At 52.7% G+C, this 24,470-nt stretch overlaps 1 protein-coding gene across 1 annotated transcript; it reads left to right on the top strand.

Moving 5' to 3' along the window:
- The first annotated feature begins 505 nt into the window (after positions 1-505).
- RBP1 (retinol binding protein 1) lies at positions 506-23,328 on the top strand. The gene is made up of 4 exons (XM_072726983.1): positions 506-715; positions 1,706-1,884; positions 21,000-21,101; positions 23,082-23,328. The coding sequence occupies exons 1-4, from the start codon at positions 643-645 to the stop codon at positions 23,133-23,135; spliced, it is 408 nt and encodes a 135-aa protein (XP_072583084.1). The 5' UTR covers positions 506-642; the 3' UTR covers positions 23,136-23,328.
- The last annotated feature ends 1,142 nt before the right edge of the window (positions 23,329-24,470 follow it).

The following is a 24,470-nucleotide window of genomic DNA, read 5'->3' as shown; positions in this document are numbered from 1 at the left end:
CGGACGGCAGGAGGCGGCCTCTTGCCCCCTAAGCGCGCTGGAAGGAATCTCGCAGGAGCCCGGGAGTCGGGCCCTCCTCCTCCTCCTCCTCCTCCTCCTCCTCCTCCTCCTCCTCCTCCTCCTCCTCCTCCTCCTCCCAGGAAGTCGGGGCCCTCCTCCTCCTCCTCCTCCTCCTCCTCCTCCTCCTCCTCCTCCCAGGGAGTCGGGGCCCTCCTCCTCCTCCTCCTCCTCCTCCTCCTCCTCCCAGGGAGTCGGGGCCCTCCTCCCCCTTCCCCCCTCCTCCCCCTTCCCCCCTCCTCCCCCTTCCCCCCTCCCCCCCCCCCGCTCCCCCTCCCCCCCCCCCTCCTCCTCTTCCCCCTCCTTCCCCCGTCGGGAAGCGGCCTGGAGGTCGGAAAGTAGGAGCCCGCGGGCCCGGGACGCACCTGCCCCCCCATCCCGGGGCCCACCCCGCCCCGCGAAGGGGCGGAGCGACGGCTGCGAGGGCGCCTCCCGCGGGCTTTGTGCGCCGGGACCCAGCCGCCGCCGCCCGCCGAGCCCCCGCCCCAGGGCGCACGACTCCGGGCCGCCCCCCGCCCCGACCGCGCCGCCAGCCGCTCGCCCGCGGAGCCCGCAGCCGCTCCCGCCCGCCCCCGAGCCCCCGAAATGCCGGTCGACTTCACCGGGTACTGGAAGATGCTGGCCAACGAGAATTTCGAGGAGTACCTGCGCGCGCTCGGTAAGCAGCTGTGCCCGCCACCCCCCCCCCCCCGAGCCCTCCCGAGGCCCCGGCCCCGGCCCCCGCCCCGGCCTCCCTCCGCCCCGTGCGGGGCCGCGGCCGCCTGGGCTCCCGGGGTGGCGGGCTGGGTGCCCCCGGGGACGGGGACGGGAGCGCGGCGGCGCCCGCAGCCCGTAGGTGGCTCGGGACGGGGGGAACTTCATTAAGCAGAGCTGGGTTCAGTTTGCTTTTTGCTTCAAAGGGCAGAAAACTTTGTTGCAAGGAGAAGAGAAAGAAAGAAGGAGGAGGGGAGGGGGGAAGGAGGGAAGGAAGGAGAAGAAAGAAAAGAGAAAGGAAGGAAGGAAGGAAGGAAGGAAGGAAGGAAGGAAGGAAGGAAGGAAGGAAGGAAGGGGAAAGAAAGAAAGAAAGAAAGAAAGAAAGAAAGAAAGAAAGAAAGAAAGAAAGAAAGAAAGAAAAGAAAGGAAGGAAAAAGAAAGAAAGAAAAAAGAAAGAGGAAAGGAAGGAAGGAAAAAGAAAGAGAAAAGAAGAAAGAAGAAAGGAAGGAAGGAAAGAAAGAAAGAGAGAGAGAAAGAAAGGAGAAGAAAGAAAGAAAGAAGAAAGGAAGGAAAAAGAAAGAAAGGAAGGAAAAAGAAAGAAAGAAAGAAGAAAGGAAGAAAGAAAGAAGAAAGGAAGGAAGGAAAAAGAAAGAAAGTAAAAAGAAAGAGAAAGACAAAAAGAAAGAGGAAAGGAAGGAAGGAAGGAGAAAGAAAGAAAAAGAAAAGAGGAAAGAAAGAAAGAAAGAAAAAGAAAGAAAGACTTTTTCTCTTTGAAAAGAGAAGAGAAAGGCACAGACCTGGCTGCTGGCTAAGACAGCGCTAAGGGAGCAGAGCAGGGAACCCCAAAAGTCCTCCCCCCCCAGGAGCTGGCTCCTGGGGCCCCACTACCTTAGGGACCGTTCTCTGGATTTTTCTGCCAACTCTCTGCCCCTCTCTTCCCCGGCACCCCCTGCAGATGTCAATGTGGCCTTACGCAAAATTGCCAACTTGCTGAAGCCGGACAAAGAGATCGTGCAGGACGGCGACCATATGATCATCCGCACGCTGAGCACTTTCAGGAACTATATCATGGACTTCCAGGTTGGGAAGGAGTTTGAGGAGGATCTGACGGGCATAGATGACCGCAAGTGCATGGTGAGGATTTGCATACACCAGGGCACCTCCTGCCCAGGGCGCCTGACCAGAAAGGCTGGGCTACTTCATCTGGGAGGGGAGCGAGGGCCCTTAAATTCTTAGGGACCAGGGATCTTTGCACTGCCAACCCACAAAGGTGACAGCAGGGACTCATCAAGCATACTCCTCTGTCCAAACAGGATATAATGGTTGTGAAAGCTGCAGTTTGCTGAGGCCCTGCGGTGTCCAGGGACTGAGTCAGGTGCTTTATACATTTGACTTCACCTAATCTCACAACCACCCCTGAGGGAGGCAGGAGAATGCCCATTTTACAGATGAGGAAACGGTTTCAATGAGTAACCAGCCCAGAACAGCACAGCGGGGAGGGGCTGGCCTGGAGCTCCCCCGCAGATCTGTTGACTCCCAATCTGTTGGCTCCGTTCTCCTCTGGCTGTACCTTGGCCTGGTGGAGGAAGGAAAGAAACACAGGGAACCCTTTTCAAGTGTAAAACTTTCTCGGTGACCTAGCATGAAGCCACCCTAGGAAGCAGGGGACATTATGATCTCCCGGAAGCCTCTGACCTGTCCCACCTCGTCGCCAAACTGAGATCTGGCTCCTGGCCGCCCCCTTCCCCGTCCTGGCCTCCACTGCCCACTGAGCTGCCTTTGAACTTTGCAGCCTACCCCTACTCGGTGGGTCAGTGCCACTGAGCCCAGGCTAGAGGAAGCCTTCGTGCAGGAGGGGAGGGAAGTACAGCCTAGCCCCAAGGGTGGGAAGCTGACGACCCCGAGACCCCAATTAGCGTTAACACAGCAAACTGGAAGGTCAGCCCAAGTCTCCATCAACATTCCCGGGTCGTTGGAAGGTCAGGTTGCTCCTGGAATCCCTTTCACAGTGTTGGGTCCACAGCTCGTGTATGCTCACCCCCAGGGAGCTGCCTTGCTTATTGAGGAGGTGCTCTCCCTCTTTCTCCCCTCCCCCTGGGACAATTTACCAAAGGTCTGCTTTGTGCCCTACACTGTGCCATAGCCCAGTGAGGGAGAGATTCGTGACCCCATCGTATACAATGACAAAGGCCCCAAAAGGAAAGGAGACTTGCAAGAGATGGGATTTGAACCCTAGGCCTTTGGACTTTGAGGCCCACTCTCCTGCTCTCTGCTAGGCCCCTCTCTTGCTGGTTGCCTTGGCAGAAACCAGATGGGGAGGTTTGCTGGGACAGTGGCTATAGGGGTGTCAGTGTGTGAGGATAAGAAGCCCCAGGCCTGAACTACTACTCATCCCCCCTCACCCCCCTTGTCGATTCATCTGACGGCAGGTAGGAGTTAGTGTCTGAGTCTGTTGTTTGCAATGACGGCAGAAGGCAGGGTAGCCAGCAGGCAGTGTCTTTGGAGAGGCCAGTTTCCTTGTAGGAACATGTCAGACTGTGCCTTTAAAAGGCCCAAGGCCTCTTGATCCTCAGCCGGGCTCACAGTATGAAAGGAGACCAGCAGACAGCGCTGCTTTGGGGTGGGGGTTGGGGGCTGCCTTTCAGATCACTGCCCAAGATCTGCCCCGGGGCCTGCTGCAGGGCACTGTACTCTAAGAACACTCCTTCTCCCCGGCTCACTCTTAGGGTACCCACAGAGCAGGGCAGGCATCCCTGTTTGTTTTGGGTCACTGCAACCTCTGGAATGTGCTAGCTTGTACTTACTTGGCTAATTATCTCCCGTCTTGCTTTCCCTCCCTCATCCAGTAACATGTGAAACATTTACTGACCACCTTGGCATACTCACTAGTGCTCAATCAGGTGCTCACTACGCACCGAGTACCATTACCAATTAATTTTAACTCCCTCACTCTTCACAATACTGTTTTTTCAACCCCATTTTACAGATTAGAAAACCAAGGCAGGATTTCCTGTTGTGAGGCGCTGGGGAAGTTAAGTGAGCGTGAGCGGCAGAGGGAGGATTCGCACTTTGGCAGCTCCAGAGTCCCTGTGTGAACCACTGCACCGTACCTACTGCTTTCCTCACACGCTAATCACGGTGCTAGGCACAGGGACGTGGGGCAGGATGTCACAATCCCTGATGGCCAGGAACTCATAACCTTTGTGGTGGAGACAGACACACAGAACAGAGTGTGATCAGTGGTGACAAAAGAAGGTACCCAGAGAAGGACTTCTGGAGGAGGTGACTTCTACACAAAAGGGAAGGGGTGAAAGGAGGGGTTTCAGACCCAAAGGAAGGAGCACATGGCCACCTTCTTTTCTCAGCCTGGCATTAGGACATCAGGACAACCCAGGTGACCAGATCGGGGAGCCCAGCAGCTGAGCAAACTAGAAGGGATTGGGCTAGGACTCATGGTCACCTTTGTTGCTACAGGACTGGGGGTGGCCCTCTCTCAAGTATATGGCATTGGCTTACCTTGCTGTTGCTGTGCGTGGGGGTGGGGGGGGTGGGGGGTGGACAGCCCCTCTGCCCTGGCCTCTCTGTGGCCCTTCACATTGCAGAGAAGCCCTTCTTGGGGCTGCCAACTGGATGGAGGCCTACAATGAAGAGCATGGCCAGGGGAGGGTGGAGCATAATAGAATTACAGCAACTGTCCAGCCGAGGCTTGCAAGTGCAGGGGAGGTGCCTGCAAGGGACCGCGTTGGCTGAGGTCTCCAGGGCCCCCAGGGGGCCTGGGCGGGGTGGTTGCCACAGATAACTTCCACCATTGCCTCTTCCGCTCTACACACTCTGTACCCACCAGCCGGGAGCAGTGGCCAGGAGGACAATCTGTTCTCAGCACCAGGTCGGCTTCATTCTGACGCTTCCTCCCCAGCACATTACAACAGTCTCATTTCTTACCTGGGATCAGTCATTCATCTGTTTTGTTAATTCCTTTCTTGGTCTCACAAGCGTCTCATGGTCCCACAAGCTTACTCTGTCTTTGCAGCCCCCGTGTTAGTGTTACTGAGATGAATCGCACAAGATTCCTGACCTCACGGAGCTCAGTGCGGTGGGGAGGCCAGTCCTGGTGTGATGGCGTGTGGGTGGGGGCAGGATGGCCAGAGGACGACCTCCTCCTGGGTCTGGGAGGTCAGGGAAGGTTCCTACAGGAAGTAGCCTGAGTCGTGGCTTGGAGGATAGACAGGAAATAGCATGGCAAACAGAAAGGGGACAAGAGGAAGGCCAAGGCCAAGAGAAAAGCAGTTGATAAATGCTATTTCAGACCTTCCTCGCCCCCAACACACCCTCCCCCCAGGCTCTGGGTTCAGCCTGAGGACACAGAGGGAGCGAGGCCTCCCTAGCACCCAGGTCAGTGGAGGAGACTGATGCGTCCTCAGGCTGTTTTCTTCAGTGATGGAAGCATAATGGGTTAGGAGCACAGTGTGGAGGCGTGAGGACGCAGTGGTCAGTGAAGTTACCTGGACGAGGGGGGTCTTAAAAGACAGGTAAGAATCAGGGCATATGTGGAGAAATGATAAGAATATTCTAGGTGGAGGGAACCACATGCACAAAGGGCCAGGGGGTCAGAAAAGGCTTGATTGGGAGAGGGTTTTGGAGGTGAGAGAGGTGCAGTCCACAAAGACTGGAGTGCAGGATGTGGCTGGGGAAGATGGGAGCGATGAGGACCCGGTAGGGAGCCTCGATGTGGCTCTGAGAGGCTGCAGGGACCTCTCGCTAGGAGATGCACGATCACACTGACCATCCTTCCCCAAAGGACCCAGGGGCTTGCTCGTGTGGAGACCTCTGATCCTGCCTCTGTCTATGGGAACAAGCAGCCAGATGTCTTTGTTTGCACTAGGGGTTCCTTGGGGCCGCGGCTCCCCAGGTGCAGACATGCGGTGGCGGCAGCAGAACGAGGTAGAGACACAAATTCTGCAGCGCAGCCCTGGCCTCCTGAACCAGCAACTCCAGGAGTGGGGGCTGGTGGTCACCTGGCTCTGGTGCAGCTGAAGCTGGAGTTCCACTGCCCTGGAGGCCAGAGCCGTCTCGGTGTCCCCGGTGTCCCCGTGGCTCCGCAGACAGTGAGATGCGGGAACAGCGCTGCAGAGGGCCGCGTGGTGCTGGCCGGGAGTGGCTCTCCACTCCCTTCCCAGGCCCAGGGCCAGAGCCCTCGGAGCCTGCGCCAGGACTGCTCAGCTCACGCTTCCCGTCGGTGCTAGGAAGGTCCTAGGAAGGTCCAACGTGCCCCGCAAGCAGCCTGGGCTGTCATCTCGGTGGAAGTGCGCACAGGGCGCAGCTTTTCCCGGCTGCCTCCTGCGCGCCTTTATCCTTGGAAAGGAAATCTCGGGCCGCTTTGAGACCTGTGTGGTGCATTAGGTCCTGCGCGGGTAGCTTTGGCAGGGTGGGGGAGCGTGAATGAGGAAGCTGCCCCTCGGCTTCCCAGAGCCCCCACGCCTGGGCCAGGGAACCCCTTGGAAGGAGGAAAGATCGAGCTCTTTGTTCCCGGCTCTCCCCAGCAGGAGCAGCTTTTGCAGAAGACAGCCCCCTGGGTCAGGAAGCACAGCCGTGAGCCTGGCTCCACGTGATGGTGGCAGAAGGGCCATTTGTCATCCCACCCCGTGGACACTGGGTCAGGTTTTCCCTGGAGGGGGCGCCTTTGTTCATTGGGGAGCCTGGCCCCTCCTCCCCACCCTTGGGCTGCTGGCTTCTCCTTCTCCTCCAGCTGTGAACTCAGGGTGACCCCTTCCACAGAGCCTCCCTTCCGCTCACAGCCCTCCCCTCCGCCCCTCCGTGGCTTTCTTTGTTTTTATTGTAAAAGGAAAAAAAGAATTCAAATAGCACAGGAGAGAGTGGACTGCAAAGGAAAGGGCCCCTTCCCCCACTTGGCCTCATTCCCACTCCCCAGAGGTTATCACTGCTACTGTTTCTGTGGATCTGTCGGAAATCTTTGAATATAGAAGCTGTCTATCTATTGATCAGTTTAAAAAGAAAAAAAAAGGAGAGAAAGAAATCCACTCCTTGGTGCGTTGTCTTCTCACTCAATGCTACTTCTTAGGCATCTTTCCATGTCAGTGTTTATAGATTTTCTGAATTCGTTCTCTTTTAACCATGTGTTTCCTTCCCTTCCACCCTGACTTCCTTCCTTCCGCCCACCCATCCATCCATCCGTCCATCCATCCATCCATCTAATTATATATGGTGATGCATGAAATCCACCAAACTGCTGTTAACACTTTGGTTTAAACTCTTGCCAGCTTTCTGATTCTGTCCTTGACTCACTAATGGATTTTTTCTGGTTCATATTTTAAACAACACAATGCCGATGGCAGAAAATTAACTCCCTGGGCCACAGAGCTATGAATGCCCTCAGACTCGGGAGCCTCCTGAGGGCCTCGGGACCAGGCCCCCAGCCCTTGGCTGGGTCCTTTCCACAATGGAAACACGAAGTCTCTTTCATGTGTTAGCTCAAGTTCGCCGACCTTCGGAATCGGCGTCAGCAGCGTGCTTTTGAGGATTACAAAAAGGAGAATTAAAGCAACCCAAATAAAGTGCACAAAGTAGCTTTCAAGAATCATATTGTCCTGTTAGGTTTTGTGTTTAGGCAGGAACAAAGGAAAATAACATGCACTAAATCCTTACCAAGGGCCATGCCTGCACCAAATGATTTTAGCACTTTTCCTCTTCGGGTCTCCACAACAAACGCTGTTCTGTAGGCATCAGTGTGCCCATTTGGCAGGTGGGACTCTGAGGCTCAGAGAGGTGGAGAATCTTTGTAGCTCCAGGTCACCCAGCCTGTGGTGGCAGAGGAAGGATTCTAACTGGTCTGTTGTTAAAGCTCTCTATTTCAAGGTCTCCCGCGGAGAGGGCCAGCACCCGGGTTCCTTATTTTGAGCCTGGCGCAGCCTGGAGGTGAGCCCAGAGTACTGGCAGGGCCTGAGGGTATGGAGAGGAGTGCTGGTATGAGAGTCTGGGTTTGAATCCTCCTCCATTATCCAACTGACAGTGACCTTAAATGTTTGGATCCACTGCCTCTGTCTTCACATCTGCGAAATGGGCATTATGATTGCTGCGCTCTCTGTCTCACAAGGCAAATTCTGAGGACCATAGAGATAGTCCAGGGGACGTTGCCTTGGGAAACCACACTTGGGAACCAACACTGTGCTCAACAAGGGGCCAGAAGCCTTAGGCTGGGGCCAAAGTAATCACTTATGATGGCCGGGTGGCAGTTCGGGGAGTTAACCACCCTTTGTATTTTTCTGACCAACATTGCTCCCTAGTCACCCAAAGAAGCACCGCCTGTTCTGCTGCGAGTTATGCCCCTACTCTCCTTGTGGGGTCTGGGGGAGCTGCAAATCATGGTACGCTGTCTCTCATGGGATGAGCACCTTAAGCCAGGGTGATAACAGTGTCCCATAACCTGTCACATGATTGTACATGTGACCTAATGTCACCCTTCCCTGGCAGAGAGCTGTGTTCTAGTCCCTCTAAAGTTCATAAGCTGGCAGGATGTAAACTTCCACACCACTCCCATGGCTGCCTGGAGAAATCCAACAGAAGGAAGGGAAAGATAAGATGAGGCCAGCAGAGGAGCAGAAATGAGAGAGAAAGAGAAACTGCAGGGCTGGGGGGTTTGCTGGAGCCCCTGACACTAGCACATCTCCAAGAATCTCCATGTACTTGAGCCAGCCAGGGCCTTCCCTTCCTTTCGCCTTAAGCTATTTGAACTGGTTTTCTGTCACTTGCATCTAAAAACATCCTCAGACCTTCAGAGTTCACAGATCCTGGGTTGAAAACCACATCAGTAGATAGAGCAGTAGTTCTCAAACTTGAGCTGCCCACCCCCACTGAAGTTTCCGGTTCAGAAGGTCTGGAGTGGACCCAAGAACGGGTCTTTCTACGAGTTCCCAGCTGCTGCTGCTGCTGCTGGCTCCAAGACCGGGCTTCTGATAACTACTAAGAAAGAAAAATGAGGAAGTGGGCCGGCCCGTGCTGAGGATGCTGTGATGTGCTGGTCATGATTCTGTGCGATAAGCCTGTACCGGGGTTCTGGGTGCCTGGTTCTGGGGGCTGAATGAGAGTGCAGAGATGCGGCCCAGTCTCAGCGGATGGCGTCTCCTTGGGGATGCCAAACTTCCAGCGGCCCAGGATGGCCCTCCGCGAGTGTGTGCAGCAGGTACCAATAGTGTGTGGGCAAGTGCGGGCTACAACGGAGCACTTGGGAGCTTTGGCTTGGAGATGAACCTGGATTTGAATCTTGAATCTATCTACCTTCCAGCTGTGTTTCCTGAGCGAAGGCACTTTCTGGCACCCTCGTCTGTAAGAAGGAGCCAGGGGTAGTGGTACTGATGGGATGGATTATTGTGAAAATTCAGTGTGGTGGTGAATTTATTTCATTTTTCTATTGCTGTCTAACAAACCACTCCAAAATGCAATGCTTCCAAACTCCGAGCCACAGCGGTGGTTCCTTTTGTTCATGAATCTGCAATTTGGGCAGAGCCCAAAGCGGGTGGCTGGGCCTTGCTGCATGTCCTGCCAGCCGGCAGCTGGAGGATTTGCTTTCCCCATGGCCCTTCCCTCCCCCCAACTGTCTCCTGGCTGCTTGAGCTTCCTCGGATCATGGTAGCCGGGTCCCACAAACGACGGCCAGGAGGACAAGGCAAAGGGAGGGGACGTTGTGATTTGCCTAGCTTCTGAAGTCATAGAGCAATATTTTGCTGTATTCTGTTGGTTGAAGCAGTCACAGGGCCCGGAACAGAAGAGGTGAGGGGGCAGGAAACCCCCTTTGCCTTCCCCTCCAGGCATCTGGAGGCTGAAAGCTGATGACTGACTTTGGGGTCCCTTTGCCCCATGGAAGGCTTCTCTGGTAACCAGCCCCAGCAACTCAGGTCCCATCGCTAACCTTTCACGTGGGCTTGAGGATTCATTCATATTTGACTTGGAATTGATTGAAAACTCTGACAATAGGCACTATGCCTGACTCACAATAGCTTCCTCCCTGGGAAGGATTTTCTTTAATAGATTTTATTGATTTATTCATGAGAGACAGAGACAAGGCAGAGGGAGAAGCAGGCTCCCTGCGGGGAGCCCGATGTGGGACTTGGTCCCAGGACCCCAGGATCACAACCGGAGCCCAAGGCAGATGCTCAACCACTGAGCCACCCAAGTGCCCCCGCCAAGGAAGCATTTTTATGGCTATCTCTGTTGTACGAATTGCTAAAGCACGTGTACATGTGCACACACCTACACATACACACCACCCCTTGTCATCCAGACAGGAACTGTGGGTCTCTGTCATCCTGCCTGAAATTCCAATATTAGAGCACATTTATTCTGGTTAAATATGCCAAGACTTTTCTAGGTGTTTAATAAGCAGATACCTGAGAGTGCCAATTGTCTTTAACACAGGGATACTCACGAGTCTGTCCTTCTTTGTCCCCTTCCCCCCTTCTTTCTTTCCTGACCTGAGGGTCCAAGGACAGCAGAGGAGACTCTGGGGCAGAGCTATATACACAGGATGGACATGAAAGGTGTGAGGGCAGGGGATGGAGGAGACTCCAGGCTGCAAAACCCACCTTTACCAGCCTTAACAGCATAACTGGCTCTGCACTCAGAAAATGAGGGAGGAGAAATCCTGTCTGATGGTATGCAGTGAGTCAGAAAAATCGTCTTCCTCTTTGACTCAGAGTTCCCACTTAAGTAATTATATTCCAGGAAAATCATTCAAAAGATAAAAAAAAAAAAGCTGCATCTATCTGTACAAAAGTATTTGTTTGTAGCTGCGTGGTAATAATCCTCACCAGCCCACATTATTATAAGCCCAGCCACCGTCTGGGGGCTTCTGTGCGGCAGGCTGTGCCCTGGCACTGTACAGATATTATTTAATCCGCCGATGATCCTGGGGAGGAGGTGCCGCTCTTATTTGATAGACAGGGACCCCCGGGTCCTGCCCAGGGTCACACTGCTGGTTAACCATGGCCCTGGGATTCAGCTTCACATCTCTCTGACCCCTGACTCTGTGTGGTTCACAGAGCTGGCTGCCTCCTGCTGGTGTTGCTAAGCGCTGCTTGACCACAGGTGGTTAGAGTGACTGTGGCTTTTTAATTCCACAGACCACCGCATAGCCCACATAAATAATCACTATGAAGATAAGTGAAAAGTGTTTATGGGCAGCCAGTTCAACAAGTTCCACAAATTCTGCTGCTTAGCCTCTCTTTCCCCTCGCCCCCCCCCACAGCTCTGAACATCTCATGCCTCTAACAATAATAACAACAATAATAATTAACGCCTCTTATGTTTCCTCCTATGCACCAGGCTCAGCACTCTCCATGAATTATTTCTTCACATTGATCTCCCTTCCACCATCCTCAACATTCCTGCCCATCCTTCACATCCTAAAAAGGGAATCTGGGGGCACCTGGGTGGCTCACTCGGTTGAGCATCTGCCTTGGGCTCAGGTCAGGATCTCAGGGTCCTGGGATCGAGCCCCACATTGGGCTCCCTGCTCAGCAGGGAGCCTGCTTCTCCCTCTCCCTCTGCTGCTCTCCCTGCTTGTGCTCTCTCTTTCTGTGTCAAATAAATAAATAAAATCTTTAAAAAAAAAAAAGGAATCTGATCAGGTCACTCCTTAGCCTAACCCCCTCCCCCGGGGGCTCCCCAGCGCCTACAGGCAAGGGCCAGAGGGGCTCAGGTTTTCAGGACTTGGCCGCTGCTGCCTCTCCAGTTCCCTTCCCTGCCTCACTCCTTACCTTCGCCCCATCCCGCCGCTTATAGGTGCCTGCGCTTGCAGTCCCCCTTTGCATCTCTCTGCTCACGTCCCTGGGACAAGTCCTTGCTTTCTGCCCCGGGAGAATTGGTGAAGACCGGCCCAGGATTGACTGTCTCACCAATCTTGTCCTGATTCCCCAACCCACCTCATCCCACTGCCCTTCTCTGCAGTCATTGCTCCCGGGGCGCCTGCGACGCTTGTTCATGCATTTGAGATGTGGGACCATGGGGCCCACACTTTGCTTGTCCATCCGGTGCCAGGCACAGAGGGCTCCAGTGCATTTGTCGAATGAGTGTTCAGTAAAATAGAACCTCAAGCAATATAAATGGTGAATGATCTCCCTGCAGATCCATTCGCCCTTTAATCATAGCTAGTGTTTGTGGGGTACTTCCCATGTGCTACGAGCTCTAGGCACTTTCCATGCATGAATTCTTTTAATCTTCACGATTCTAGAATGAAGATGTCAGAATGCTTCCTATATGATACATAAAGAAAATGAAAAGTGGAACAAGCCCTCGCTTGTCTGAGACCAGGTTAGCTGGTGGAACCAGAATTTAGTTCCTGGCAGTCAGACTTCAGATTGTTACCGGGAGAGGTGGCATCCTTGTTATGTTAAGGGTCACAGCCCTGGGCTAATTTCTCTGTGAGGCTTTTGAAATCTCAAATGCAGTGTCCCTGGTGAAGCAGTGCCGTGTCATGGGACGGAACTGTCAGGTGCAGAGGGGCCAGGTCGGCTCTGCATCTCGTTGTCCTCCACAGTAGAGGCTGTCCGAGGTCCAGCTCCCTCTGAGGCAGGGCCGGGCAGCAGGGCTGAGTCATAACCGGTTCGGCTCTGGAGCCAGACCACCGTCTCTGGAGTCCCATCTATGCTATGCCACTTCCAGACAGGATGGCCTTACACAGGTTATTTCAAGTCTCTGCACCTCTACTTGTCTGTGAAATGGGGATAATGATGAAGTCAGAAACACTCACTACTTCGTGGGGAGGATTAGAGGCAGGAAAGCCTTCGGTCGTCTACTCCACTGGTAGGGGCTGTTACTATTAATTCTCTCATCTTGTGAACTATGCGCTCCAGAAGATGAGTTCTGGAGACGGTGGCATGTGTGAAGGACACCTGACTATCCAGACAAGAGCTAGTGGAGTCACGTCGGTGGAGGTGCACCTGCAAGGGCATGTGCCTCTCTGCAGCCAAAGAGAACAGGCTGGGCAAGGCCAGCAGCAGAGAACTATGCTCACGGAATGTTTCATGTGTCCGGCGCTCAAATGGGTCCTTGCCACCCCTCATTTCATTTCATCCTGATGGCTCTTGCAAGACTTATCAGCCCCACTTTGCAGGTGAAGAAATGTAGGCTCAGGAGGTGGGGTGCATTGCAGGATCTCCCTGCTGGAAAGAAATAGGGACTGATTGGGGCTCAGGCCTGCATCTTTCCAAGGCTGTCATCGCCACCGTCCCACCACCCCCCAAAGCCCAGCTCAGGCAGGCATGCTGTCCGCTAGCTGGGCCAGACCCAGGCCCACAACCTGCCAGGCGCTGTTTGGCAGGAAAAACATCCGTGGCAGCAAGATGCTCATGTGGGAACAGTGGGCAGGCCGTGGGTTCAGAGTTGGGTAGAAGTGGGTTGAAACCATGACTCATACTCTTCCTGGCTTGTGTGGCCCTGGGCGTGATGACTAAGTGCTCCGGGACCCAGAAGCCCTCGCCAGTGTCACACAGTGGCTAACCCATTTCTATAAGGCTAATTTGTGGAAGAATAAATAGCTACGTTGCCTGGGATATTTTGTCTAAAAAAAAAAAATGTGTTCATCGCCCAAAAAATTCTAAAAGTACCCCTAGAATGTTTTCTGCCATTTGTTCATTTGTTCTACAACTGGTAAATGCATGTCCTCGATTCCAAGGTGGCGGCTGGTATCCTGTAGTGAACAAAAGGATCCCAGACCCCAAAGAGCTCTCAGTCAGGAGATCCTGACCTGCTGGCGACTCCTCCTCAGTTACTGAGCTAGCGCCTCTTATCCTGTGGGAGCTGTTTGTTTCTGTTTGCCTTGAAAGATAAAAAGTAGAAGAAGAAGAAAAAAGAAAGATAAAATGTAGAAACCAGAGGCACTGGTGGATGAGATGAGGCCTTGGTGGACTCTGCCCTGCGGAGCCCCTCTGAGCAGTCTCCGGTAGGATGGCTCCTCCCTTACTCCTCATCACCCTCTTCCCCCCAGCCCCCTACTCCACCTCCCCCAGGGGGGACTTGATAATAAGCTGATTCCTTGGCCTGGCTCAAGTAGCAGGCCAGCCTGCCTGCCAGATAAGCAAGCATCTGGATTGTCCTTTGCACCAGGTCTGGCTGGTTGGAGCCACAAAGATGTAAAGTACAGGAAAAGAGAGGCTGAGTCATCTCCCCGGTAAATTCTGGGGTTAGAGGTGCAGGGTCAGGCTCCACGGGGAGGGTCATGCTGAGAGATCCTGCTGGGCAAAGCTCATTGAGAAGCCTCACTCACTCACGCAGCCCCTGGCCTGCCTGCATTTGTCCAGGCTGTTCCCTCTGCCTGAGATTCCCTCATTCCTCTTCTCCAATTTCTGCTTCTTAACCTCATTCTCAAGGTGTTTTCTGGTGTCAATTCCAGTGTTATTTCTAGCATTACCTTCCTCCTCCAGGAAGCCTTCCCTGACAGACCTCTGTCCCTATTGTAGAGACTGATGAGAGGCCTTCCCCTTCCACAACTACGTCACCTGCCTCCACCCAGCACTTGCCATTCTGCTGGAATTCTGGCTTGTTTTCTTCTCTAATAGCCTGTGTGCTTTTGAGAGTAGCGTCCTCGCCTCACCTGCCTCTGTTCCCAGCACCCGAGGCTAGTGTGCAGGTGTCGAACCCACGATCACCACATGTTGCCTTGTGCAGAACCGTGATGGAGAATCCTGCTCACTCAAGGGTCAGCTTAGATCAGATAGCTGCAGAGCACAGTAGCCAAGAACATGGACTCTGGACTCACACCTCATCCCCTTACTATATGGCTGGGTGACCTGAAAGCCCCAGTCTCCATACCTGTAAAATGGGAGACGTGTAACTGCTCCAGGAGGATACGACCCAGGTTGTGTTTAATACCCTGCCCAGCACGTGGTGAGTATTTAGCACATGTTGGTAGGGTGATGATGGTGATGGTGACAACCAGGAAGCTTTCCCTGCCCCTCCAGGCTGGGGTGGGTACCCGCCTCACACCCCAACACAGAACGCAGGGGAGTCGATGCCAGTTTAACTATCTACCTTCCCTCTGGGCTGAGCTGCTCCATGGCACAGCTGGGATCCAGCCCAGCCTTAGGGCCCAAGATTAGGACACTCAGTACTGGGTCCCTAGATTGCCCTAGCACAGTTCCACGTGAGCCCTGTGACCTCTTCCCTATCCAAAACCTTGGCCTCACAGGGACTTGAGCTCTCTGAGGGCTTCTTGTTTTAAAATTGATCCTGGGCACTTCCTGGAATGTTTAAAGGAATTTTAAAAATGACGTGTCAAGATTAGTCTTAACATTTTAGCATTTTGTTTGTCCTAAGAATTGTTACCATTTGCTGTTAGCTCCGTCGTGGCATTAGCGTCGCATTCTTTCATGCCCACAAAGGCCTTGTTGTGGCTTTACTGGTTTGTAGTAGTTGCTTTTAACAGCTTTATGTCTCTAATTACTCGCTCACATTTTAAGGCCTTATTTTTTTAGTTGTAATCAGCTTTTAGAGAGAATTGGCTTCCCCCCACAACCCCCAAATGTGCTGATTTTAGATAATTGCCAGCCTCCTAGGAGTGGGTCAGAAGGAGAGGAGTGAGCACGTCACTCACCCGGCCTCGTCTCATGGGCAGCGAGTGGACTTCTCCGCCAGAAGGAACTGGATCCAAGCAATGCTCAGCCCATAACCCCTAGGAGACGTAGGCTGGTTACCTAACTAAGTCTAATACTAAATCTAATTTTTATTGGCTCTAAAGCTTGAAGGTCAAGTGAAACAGAAGTACCTGGCGCTCGGCAGGTTCTCTGTTACCTTCTCTGACCTTCTCATCTGCTCACTTATTTAACCCAGGCACCAGAGGCCGAGAACCTTCTTACTGTCCCAGGAACCCTCGAAGGGTGAAGCACACTGTAAAATTAAACTCCAGGAGGAATGGCCAATTTGCATCTTCTAGCAATTCACATCATGTACAGGAAGTGTCTGGTCACTGTCTGGTTTTCCAGCCCCTCACCCCCACCAGAATTTAAAGAGCACAGGCAGGGATCCCCAGGTGGCTCAGCAGTTTAGCGCTGCCTTCAGCCCAGGGCGTAATCCTGGAGTCCCGGAATCTGATCCCACATCAGGCTACCTGCCTGGAGCCTGCTTCTCCCTCTACCTGTCTCTCTCTCTCTCTCTCTCTCTGTCTCTGTGCCTCTCATGAATGAATAAAATTGTTTAAAAAAATAAAGAGCACAGGCTTTGGAGTCAGACCTGGGTCAGTCCTGGCTCTGGCTTCTGCAGACACAAGACCTCCCTTCTGGCCTGGCTCTGGAAGCACAGAGACAGTAAGATTCAGTCCCAGCCATCTCTGGGCTTCCTGGACCTTGTGCGCAAGTGTAGTGGGGTCGGTGATCCATCCTCCCCCTGCTCATTGGAATGGGCGTTTGGGGCATGTGGGAGCTTTAACAAATCCTGGGATCACAGATCCCTGGGAAGCAGATTAAATCCCACTATTTGTAGATGGTGCCCGGTCACTGCCAAGAGGTGAGTCTATTCAGCAGGTGTGGCCTGTTGCCCCCAGGACGGGTCATCTGCATGGGGCAAGGGGGCCTCGGGCCCCCCAGGACATGCTCCATAGACTGCCTGCAGGAACCGGGTTTCTGGGTCACTGGCCCCATGCAGCAGTGCCTGTGGGGGTTTCTAAGTGGTCAGGGGAGCTGGATAATGGCTTTGAAGTGACAGTCCCTTGTCAGAGTGATGCAAAGCAGTCTCCATTCATCTGTTGGTCTTTCTGGGAAAGCTGCTGACAAGGCCAAAGTGTTAGTGATTATTTGTAACAGAAAAGTTAGACCGGCTTCACTCTACCGCCTGCTGCCCTGGGTTCCAGCCCTTTCTGCAGACCTGCACGTGGTCTCTTTGGGGAGGATTACTCAGGAAAGGAACGTAAGGTGGCCAGATACCCCCTGGTCCTTGAAATTGTCTGGTTTTCGTTTCTGGGGTGGAGTCCCAGAGCTCCTGGTGGGAGGCGGAGGCAGCCCTGCCCGTCCCCATGGTTTGTACCCATGTCCACCATGTGCAGCTTGGACAAGCAAATCCCCTCCCTGTCTAAACTCTGGATGTCTTGATTACTATGACCGAGAGCCTCATATGCCAGCCCTCTGCATTGTATGTATTTTTTCCCTCATCCTCAGCACAACTTAGTAAAGTAGGTCTTTGTGTTGTCTAAGGCCATGTAGCCGACCACCCCAAACCTGATGACTTAAAATAAAAAGGCAACCATGTATTCCCATGATTCTGTGGGCTGATTGGGCAGTTCTTCAGCTCCATGTGACTGCATTTAGCAGGAGGCTTAGCTGGGGTGCCTCAGTTTTCCTGCAGTAACCTTGCTCTGGCCCTCCAGGGCTTCTCCCTGTGTCCTTTCTCCCCAGTAGAATAGGCCAGCAACTGGGCTCCCAGAGGGAGGGTTCTGAGAAACCCAGCCCCCAGGCTATGAGCACTCATAAAGGTGCTGCTTGCATCATCTCCTGTTGGCCCAAGCAAGTCACCCAGCCAAGGCCAGGGTCATCGGGGTAGGAGCCTGACAAGGGTGGGACTGTGTGATCCACTGGCAGCCACCCGTGGGACAGTTGGCCAAGATACCTAACATTAATCCCTCTTCTGTAGATGAGGGCCCTGAAGCTTAGAGATACGACTCCCATTGCCCGGAGTCATCCCTCATGGCTAGAGACAGAGGTCCCAGGTCTGTGGGCTCCAAGGAACATGCTCTTTGCTGGCAGTACTGGGTCAACCTGATACAGGTGGAGGGTGTCCAGTGAGAGGGGGCAGGTACCAGGAGCCCAGTGTAAACGATGGCTGAGCTTCCAGCCCTCTTTAACCCGGAGGACAACCTGGCAGTTTCCAGAGGGTGAGTCCGTAGGGTGAGTGCTCTCTCTGATGGTTCCACCCAGCAGATCAGCGCCGTGAGGCTGTGTGAGGCTGCAGGCGGCACTGGCTGGCATTGAAGACGTGCTCCAGGCCACAGTCCAGTGTTTAGCCTCACATTGTAGCCCCAGCTATCCCCTTGGCCTTGTTCCTTCGTCTCGTCAAGTCCAGGGCAGCTTTCATAGCACTGGCCTGCTTGTCCCTCCTCACTGTGTTTGGAATGCCTTCCTACTTAAAAAAAAAGAGAAAAGAAAAAAAAAAAAAAAAGAGAAAAGAAAAGAAAAAAAAAACTGGTTTATGTTTAGGCTTCCCCTAATCCCGGTGCCAGCCACACTGGGCTGTGACCACTTGGGACTTCTCTGTCTGCCCTTCAAAGGTGACCATCTCTTTGGGACCCGTCTCTGGCTCCCAGCACCCAAAGCCAACAATGGTTGGACAGAGCTGAAAGGTGTTCTCCTGGGGGCTGCCCGGGATCTTGGCATAATGCCCACTTGTATCTGCAGGCCCCAAAGACGTCAGCAGATATCTCCGGGTGCCCTGCCCAAGGCTGGGAAACACGGGGGCACAGTCATGCAAGGTTCATGCTCCAACCCAAATTCTTTCCTTGTTAGCTGGGTGACCCTGAGAAAGTCACTTCTCATCTCTGAGCTCAGCCTCCCCTGTGAATCCAGCGCAGATGGGAATAGTCTCTGTTCTGTCCAGCTCACCCAGGGTCAGAGTCAGCAGAAACCTGAGGTCAAGAAAGTGCCTCTTTTGGAAGCTGCCACAGCAGGGATCCTTCTCTTAAAGGGGCCTGATTGTAGGACTCTAAGAAAAGGGTTCTCTACACCCACAAATTCCTCCAGCCATTGCCTGTATCCCTCCATCTCTCAGGATGGGTGAAATTCTGCTGTCCATCAGTCTTTTGGTGAGGTATTTATTGTTTATATCCAAATGGTTCCCGTTAAAAGATGTCAAATGATCTGGAAAGGGTAATGTATTAGTTGAGGAGCAAAGCCTGCTTTACCATTAATGAACGTCTCTTTCATGCTTCATTCCCTGGCAGTGGTGTTGAAGGGTAAACAGGTGTGAGCTTCCTGGGGATCAAGTTGGCACTACTTACCAAAAGCCTTAAAAATAGGTGTATTCTTCAATGCAACAACTCTTCCTCTGTAAGTTCATTCTAAGAACATGATGTGTTCAGGGTGCCTGGTGGCTTAGTTGGTTAAGCATCCAACTCTTGATTTCAGCTCAGGTCATGATCTCAGGGTTGTGAGATCGAGCACCGTGTGGGGCTCCACATTGCACATGGAGCCTGCTTAGGACTCTCTCTCTCTCTCTCTCTCTCTCTCTCTCTCTCTCTCCCCCCACTCCCTTCACCCTCTGCTCCTCCACTGCCCCCCCCAAAAGAACATGATGTGTTCAAAACTGTATACACCAGGCAGTCTTATTTATAATAGCACAGAACTATAAATAACCTAGATGCCCAAGAATACAGAATAAGCTAAATAATAGTATGTATATACAATGAAATACTGACCGGCTTAGCTTCATGGTCCTGTAATCCGTGCCGTCACACAGGCCACAACGCACGAAGGGCCCCTCACATAGTTTAATGCTCTGCTGTCACCATCTTAAAATTCCTAATCATTTTTTAGAGGAACCCCTCGTTTTCATTTTGTGCTGGGCCCCACAAATTAATGTAGCCCTTTCCTGAATATTATGTAACCATTAAAATAAGGCTTATGTAGAATATTTATTGAAGTGGAAAATTGCTTCTATTAAATGAAGAAACTAGGATACAAAAAAAAATAAATGATGTAATCCCAATTTTTTAGAAACATATATATACCTAGTAAAGGAACAAAAGACTGGACATAAATACATCAAAATGTTAGAGTAATTATCTCTGAGGAAGCAAAATTACAGGTTTTCTTTTTATTGCCGTGCTCCTCTTGGAGCGTTTCTTGCATTCTCTCCAGCACTGAGGGCACGACTGTGCTCATTGACTCGACTCTGTCTGGCAGAGACAGAAGCGGGTACGTTGTAACTGGGAGCCAGCAATCCTCTCTTGCCTCTGACTGAGTCTGGAGCCCTTGGTGTGCGGGGTAGACTTCTGGATACACACACAAGGAGGAGTTCCATTGATGAGGAAGCCCAGTGTTCGGACAAGCTCCTTGAAGCCGAGGAGTATCTGATTTCTCAGTCCCCACTTCCCTTCACAGGCCTGGCATGGACAAGGCACCCAGAGGATGGGCACCTTGTGGCTCGAGTCATTAGTGGTCTTTACCTGCGACACACCTTCATCATTTTCATTATGTTCATCATCAACTTCATTATGTTCTGATTTGGAGGTGGGACCTTCTCTCTGGCTTCCTGCTGGACTTGAGCCCTGAGTGATCTCTAGACCCCAGAAAGGAACGCCCCTGCCTCCAGTCCCCCTGTGCTCCATCTCCCTCAGGCAACAGGCTCCAGGACCAGAGGTCATGTTGATGCCTGCACCCGGCTGGCCCCCACCTGGTGCCTCTGCGCCGGCTCCAGTGCAGGCTTCATCCAACAGCAGAGGGCAGCAGTCATCTGCAAGCCCAGGAGGAAGAGGAGGGCTTGGGAGAAGGAGGCAGGCAATCCTCCTATAGGGACTGGCCCCACTCACTCCATACCCATTTCCCAGATTTCTCCTCCTCTCTTAAATACTGATTAGGCTGTTGCTGACTGTCTGGAACATGCCCTGGGATACAAGGATCCTACAACCTTCCCTCCATAAAGGCAAGGCCTCTGAGTTCATGGCTTCTGGCCCCCTCCTAAGACAGATGGGAACACTGGGGCCCAGAGAAGGGCTGGACTTGCCTAGAGCCGCACAGTGAACAGGGGCAAAGGAAGTTCTAACTGCTGCAGTGGGGAGGCAGGGCTCATAATGTGCAACTGCCACACGTGGAAGGGCTGTCCTTGGAGAAGTGGATAGCTGCAAAGATGGGACATGCTCTCTGCACCGCACATAGGTCCCAGCCAGACCATGAGCTCCTGGACTGTCTTGCCTCTAAGTTCCAATACTCAAGCCCTGTCTTTCCGAGTGAGCCCTTGCCACTCCAACAAGACTGTGGAGTCTCCCATGGGCATAGGCTGAGCCCTATATGGCTTCCCTCCTCCTGCTGTCTTCCCTTCAGCATCCCGCACCTGGGCAGGGCCCGGAGTGCTCAGGGACAATAAGACCAGCTGATCCACATACCGTAATAACAGCACATGGTGGACAGAGTTAGGCTGCAGATTTTCTGCGACAAAATTGACTTGAGCGCCCCCTGGGTGATCAAGCTTGGGGCTGCCCCTCGCCCAGCCCCCAGGGGCTGCTTGCTCAAGGTTGACCACCATGTTCTTTTGCTTGGCAGACCACCGTGAGCTGGGACGGGGACAAGCTCGAGTGTGTGCAGAAGGGTGAAAAGGAGGGACGTGGCTGGACCCAGTGGATTGAGGGTGACGAGCTGCACCTGGTAGGTTGCTGGGGTAAGGGGTGGAGGGTGGGGGGGCAGAGCTGGGCCCGGAGGCTCTGGTGGCTATTGAGGCCTTAGAAGAATGCCCTATGGCGGGGCCTGCTCGGAAGCTTCTCTTCCAGGGGCCTGGAAAAGACGCTTGAGTGACTTTAAAAACTGAACAAAGTGTTTTCGAGATCTAGGCTGACTCAGTTGTCCAGTCAGGAAGTGAGGAGGAGCATCTGCTAAGCAGCAGATGTGGAGCTAAGCTCTTTTGCATTTCATGCCTCTTTCTATTCCCTTAGTGACCCAGTGGGCCAGGTACTATTGGGGTTCCTATTTTGCAGATGGGGACCTGGAGGGTCACATCCCAGATACACAGCTAGAAACTGGAAGAACTGAAACTTGCTCCCAAATGATGTCTGTGTCACCATGCCAAGCTGTGGCAGGCTAGAATCAAGGAGAGTCCTTTAAGCTTCTCTGAGACCTCCCTAGGTCAGGTGAGGAGAAGCCCTTCTCAGGTCAGGTGTGGGCCTCCAGCCTGGGAACTCAGGTCAAAGCCACTTCTGCTCCATCCATTGCCTGGGAAAAGCACACAGAAATCTAGAGTAAGGGGCTTAGCCCCTGGAGGCTAAAATAACACATGTCCTCTGAAAGGAGACCTCCCATCACTCCTGCCCCCTTGGAACTCCCGATTACCTTCCTTCTGAGAAAAAAAAAAACCTGGTCCAGGATTCAACTCCTGACTCACTAGGTACCTTTGAGTAAGTGCCTTCCTTTCCTCAGCCTCATCTACAAAATGCCACCCTACCACATGGCGCTTCTGCAAAGATCAGAGTCCATGGGAGCTCTGGGATGTGTGCGTGCTGAGAAGAGGCCTGAGGGCATGATTTTCAGAGATAGCTTCGCTGATGCGGAGGGCCTGGGCTGTGCCTGACCTGGAACCAGTCCTCTCCCGGGGCCTCTCTTCCTCACCTGCCTAGCAATGAGGGTAGATGCTGTGATCTCCACCGCTCTTTCAGCTCAGAGGCTCTGTGGCTGTGCCAGAGGTTGCAAGCTGGGGACCTCCAAACTTCGGGCCTCTTTTATTTGGCCATCAGTGAGCTCCAAACTTCTTCAGGCAACGATTTAAAAATTAGGATGTCATATAAATATTCAGATTTCCTGCCTCCTTCAGAAAATAAAACAAGGGACGCCTGAGTGGCTCAGCAGGTGAGCGCCTGCCTTCAGTTCAGGGCATGATCCCAGGTTCCTGGGATCGAGTCCTATATCGGGCTCCTTAAAGGGAGCCTGCTTCTCCCTCTGCCTATGTCTCTACCTCCCTCTCTCTGTCTCTCATGAATAAGTAAGTAAAATCTTTTAAAAACAAACAGACAACACTTCCAAGATGTGGTGACCCTGTGCCGTCATTCCTCCCAGCAACTCGGCAGGGGCTGTCCTGTAGGCAGGGCCTGGGCTTTCTGGGCTGCATTTTACTACTACCTGGGAGCTTTCAATAATAGCAATTCCAGGGCTCCACCCACTGAGACACTGATATAACTGGTCTAGCCTGGGACCCAGGCATTTTCCAAACTCCCCAGGTACTCCAATATGCAGCTGAAGCTTGGAATCTCTGTGCTAACTTGCCGCTTTGGCCTGTGACAGCCTACTGAGTCGTCTGGGAGTCAAGACGTGTGTCTGGGCCTGATTTCTTCCCAGCCTGGGCACAGACTCTGTCCTGGCCTCAGGCCCGGGGCTCATAAAGCCTTTTGGGCCCCTTGAGCATAGTAGGAGGAGGGGAGCAGCATTTATTTCCCAGCCAACTCTGCCTACAGGGCATAGCAGAGCCCCATCTCCACTGATCCGGTTCAACTGACTTTCCAAGGAATCGGGCTAGTTCAACCCAACTCTTAAAGAAAAATTAACAGCCACTGAGTATTTTCAAAGCTCCTGGCCCTGTGCACACCAAGCCCCAAGTGTGACCTTGCTCTGGCCAGTGACAAGCATCTGCTTTCGTTTCAGGAGATGAGAGTGCAAGGTGTGGTCTGCAAGCAAGTATTCAAGAAGGTACAGTGAAGCCTGAGCACCCCTGGATCTCGAGGAATGAGCAGCATGGACGCATAGGCCAGGATCCCCTTCTTTGTGCAGCATGGGGCCAAAATGTCCAGCCATCCCCCCAGCATCTGTTAGCAGAGGCTCTCCCTTGGCTTTGTCTCTTTTCTTTTCCTTAAAACAAAGCCATCCCAATAAAAGTGATTTCTCCTCAAGACATCTGCTTTGAAGAAGCTTCAGTACCCGCCTGTGCTCACTTTTTCTCTGGGGCTTCCGAAGCCAGCTTCTCCTGATGCCACCCCTTGGGCAGGGGAGAAATTCATCCGCACACCTGCAGATTTAGTCCTGACATTGAGCCCATAAAGTCTTTCCTCAGGGGCACAGGCTTGGGGTCAGGATGTGTGACTTCACATTCACCATACATGTAATAAGCACCTACCATGTTACATGTCCACTTGGGATCAAAATGTGGTGAGTGCCACAGAAGCAGCAGAAGATGCCCTCCACCCTGGGAACTTAAAGCCTAGTCAAGGAGATCTGGCCAACAGAGATCTCCAACTCCGCATTGTACACATAGGAGATGCTCTAAAAATTATTTGTAAATGAGATGGAACTGGATAGAATTATAAGCCAAAGCTAGAATGAAGTGAACCTTAATCAAGGGCAATTACCAGTTGGATTTGATTTCAGAGGCATCATGAGCACGTACTTCACCACCCCAAAACCGTTCCCACCTCATCTATGGGCTGATGTAAAGCATTCATTTTCACTATTATAGAAGAGGCATGACTTGCAAATCCTTCTAGAGGAAGGAAAGCAGCCTCCTGTTCAGACTAAAGTGTAAATGACTGCTAGTATGCTTTTGCATAAAGGAACACGGAGGGGCAGCTGGGTGGTTCAGTGGTCAAGTGTCTGCCTTTGGCTCAGGTTATGATCCCAGGGTCCTGGGATCGAGTCCTGCATCAGGCTCCCTGCAAGGAGCCTGCTTCTCCCTCTGCCTATGTCTCTGCCTCTCTCTGTGTCTCTCATGAGTAAATAAAATCCTAAAAAAAAAAAAAAAAAAAAAATCAGGAAAACTGAAGGGTGAGTGAGGAGATGAAAGACGAGGATAGGGAAGACCACTGGGAAACAGAGGACTTACATCCAGGACCTCTTCGAAGTCATTTCTGCTTAGTCTGTGCCCTGCCCCTTGGAAAGCGTACCGAGGTGGGAGTCAGAGGAGCTGAGTTCAAACTCCAACCCCACTACTCACAGGCCAACAGCTCACATCTCTAGATCTCACTTCACAAATCAGAAAATCACACTAACCATCTACCTCACCTCCCACCTAGGTGGGTTGTGAAGCTTGGTGACACATAA

The sequence above is a fragment of the Vulpes vulpes genome, chromosome 11 (genome assembly GCF_048418805.1).
Source record: "Vulpes vulpes isolate BD-2025 chromosome 11, VulVul3, whole genome shotgun sequence".
Taxonomy (NCBI): domain Eukaryota; kingdom Metazoa; phylum Chordata; class Mammalia; order Carnivora; family Canidae; genus Vulpes; species Vulpes vulpes.
Note: the sequence above shows the minus strand (reverse complement) of the source record. Positions and strands in the feature narration are given on the sequence as shown.

What these genes read in the sequence shown, in the direction of transcription:
- RBP1 (XM_072726983.1), top strand. Translation starts at nt 643, where the DNA reads ATGCCGGTCGACTTCACCGGGTACTGGAAGATGCTGGCCAACGAGAAT. An exon ending in GGAGTACCTGCGCGCGCTCG is followed by an intron (nt 716 to 1,705) that starts GTAAGCAGCTGT and finishes CACCCCCTGCAG; the next exon opens with ATGTCAATGTGGCCTTACGC. An exon ending in TAGATGACCGCAAGTGCATG is followed by an intron (nt 1,885 to 20,999) that starts GTGAGGATTTGC and finishes TTTGCTTGGCAG; the next exon opens with ACCACCGTGAGCTGGGACGG.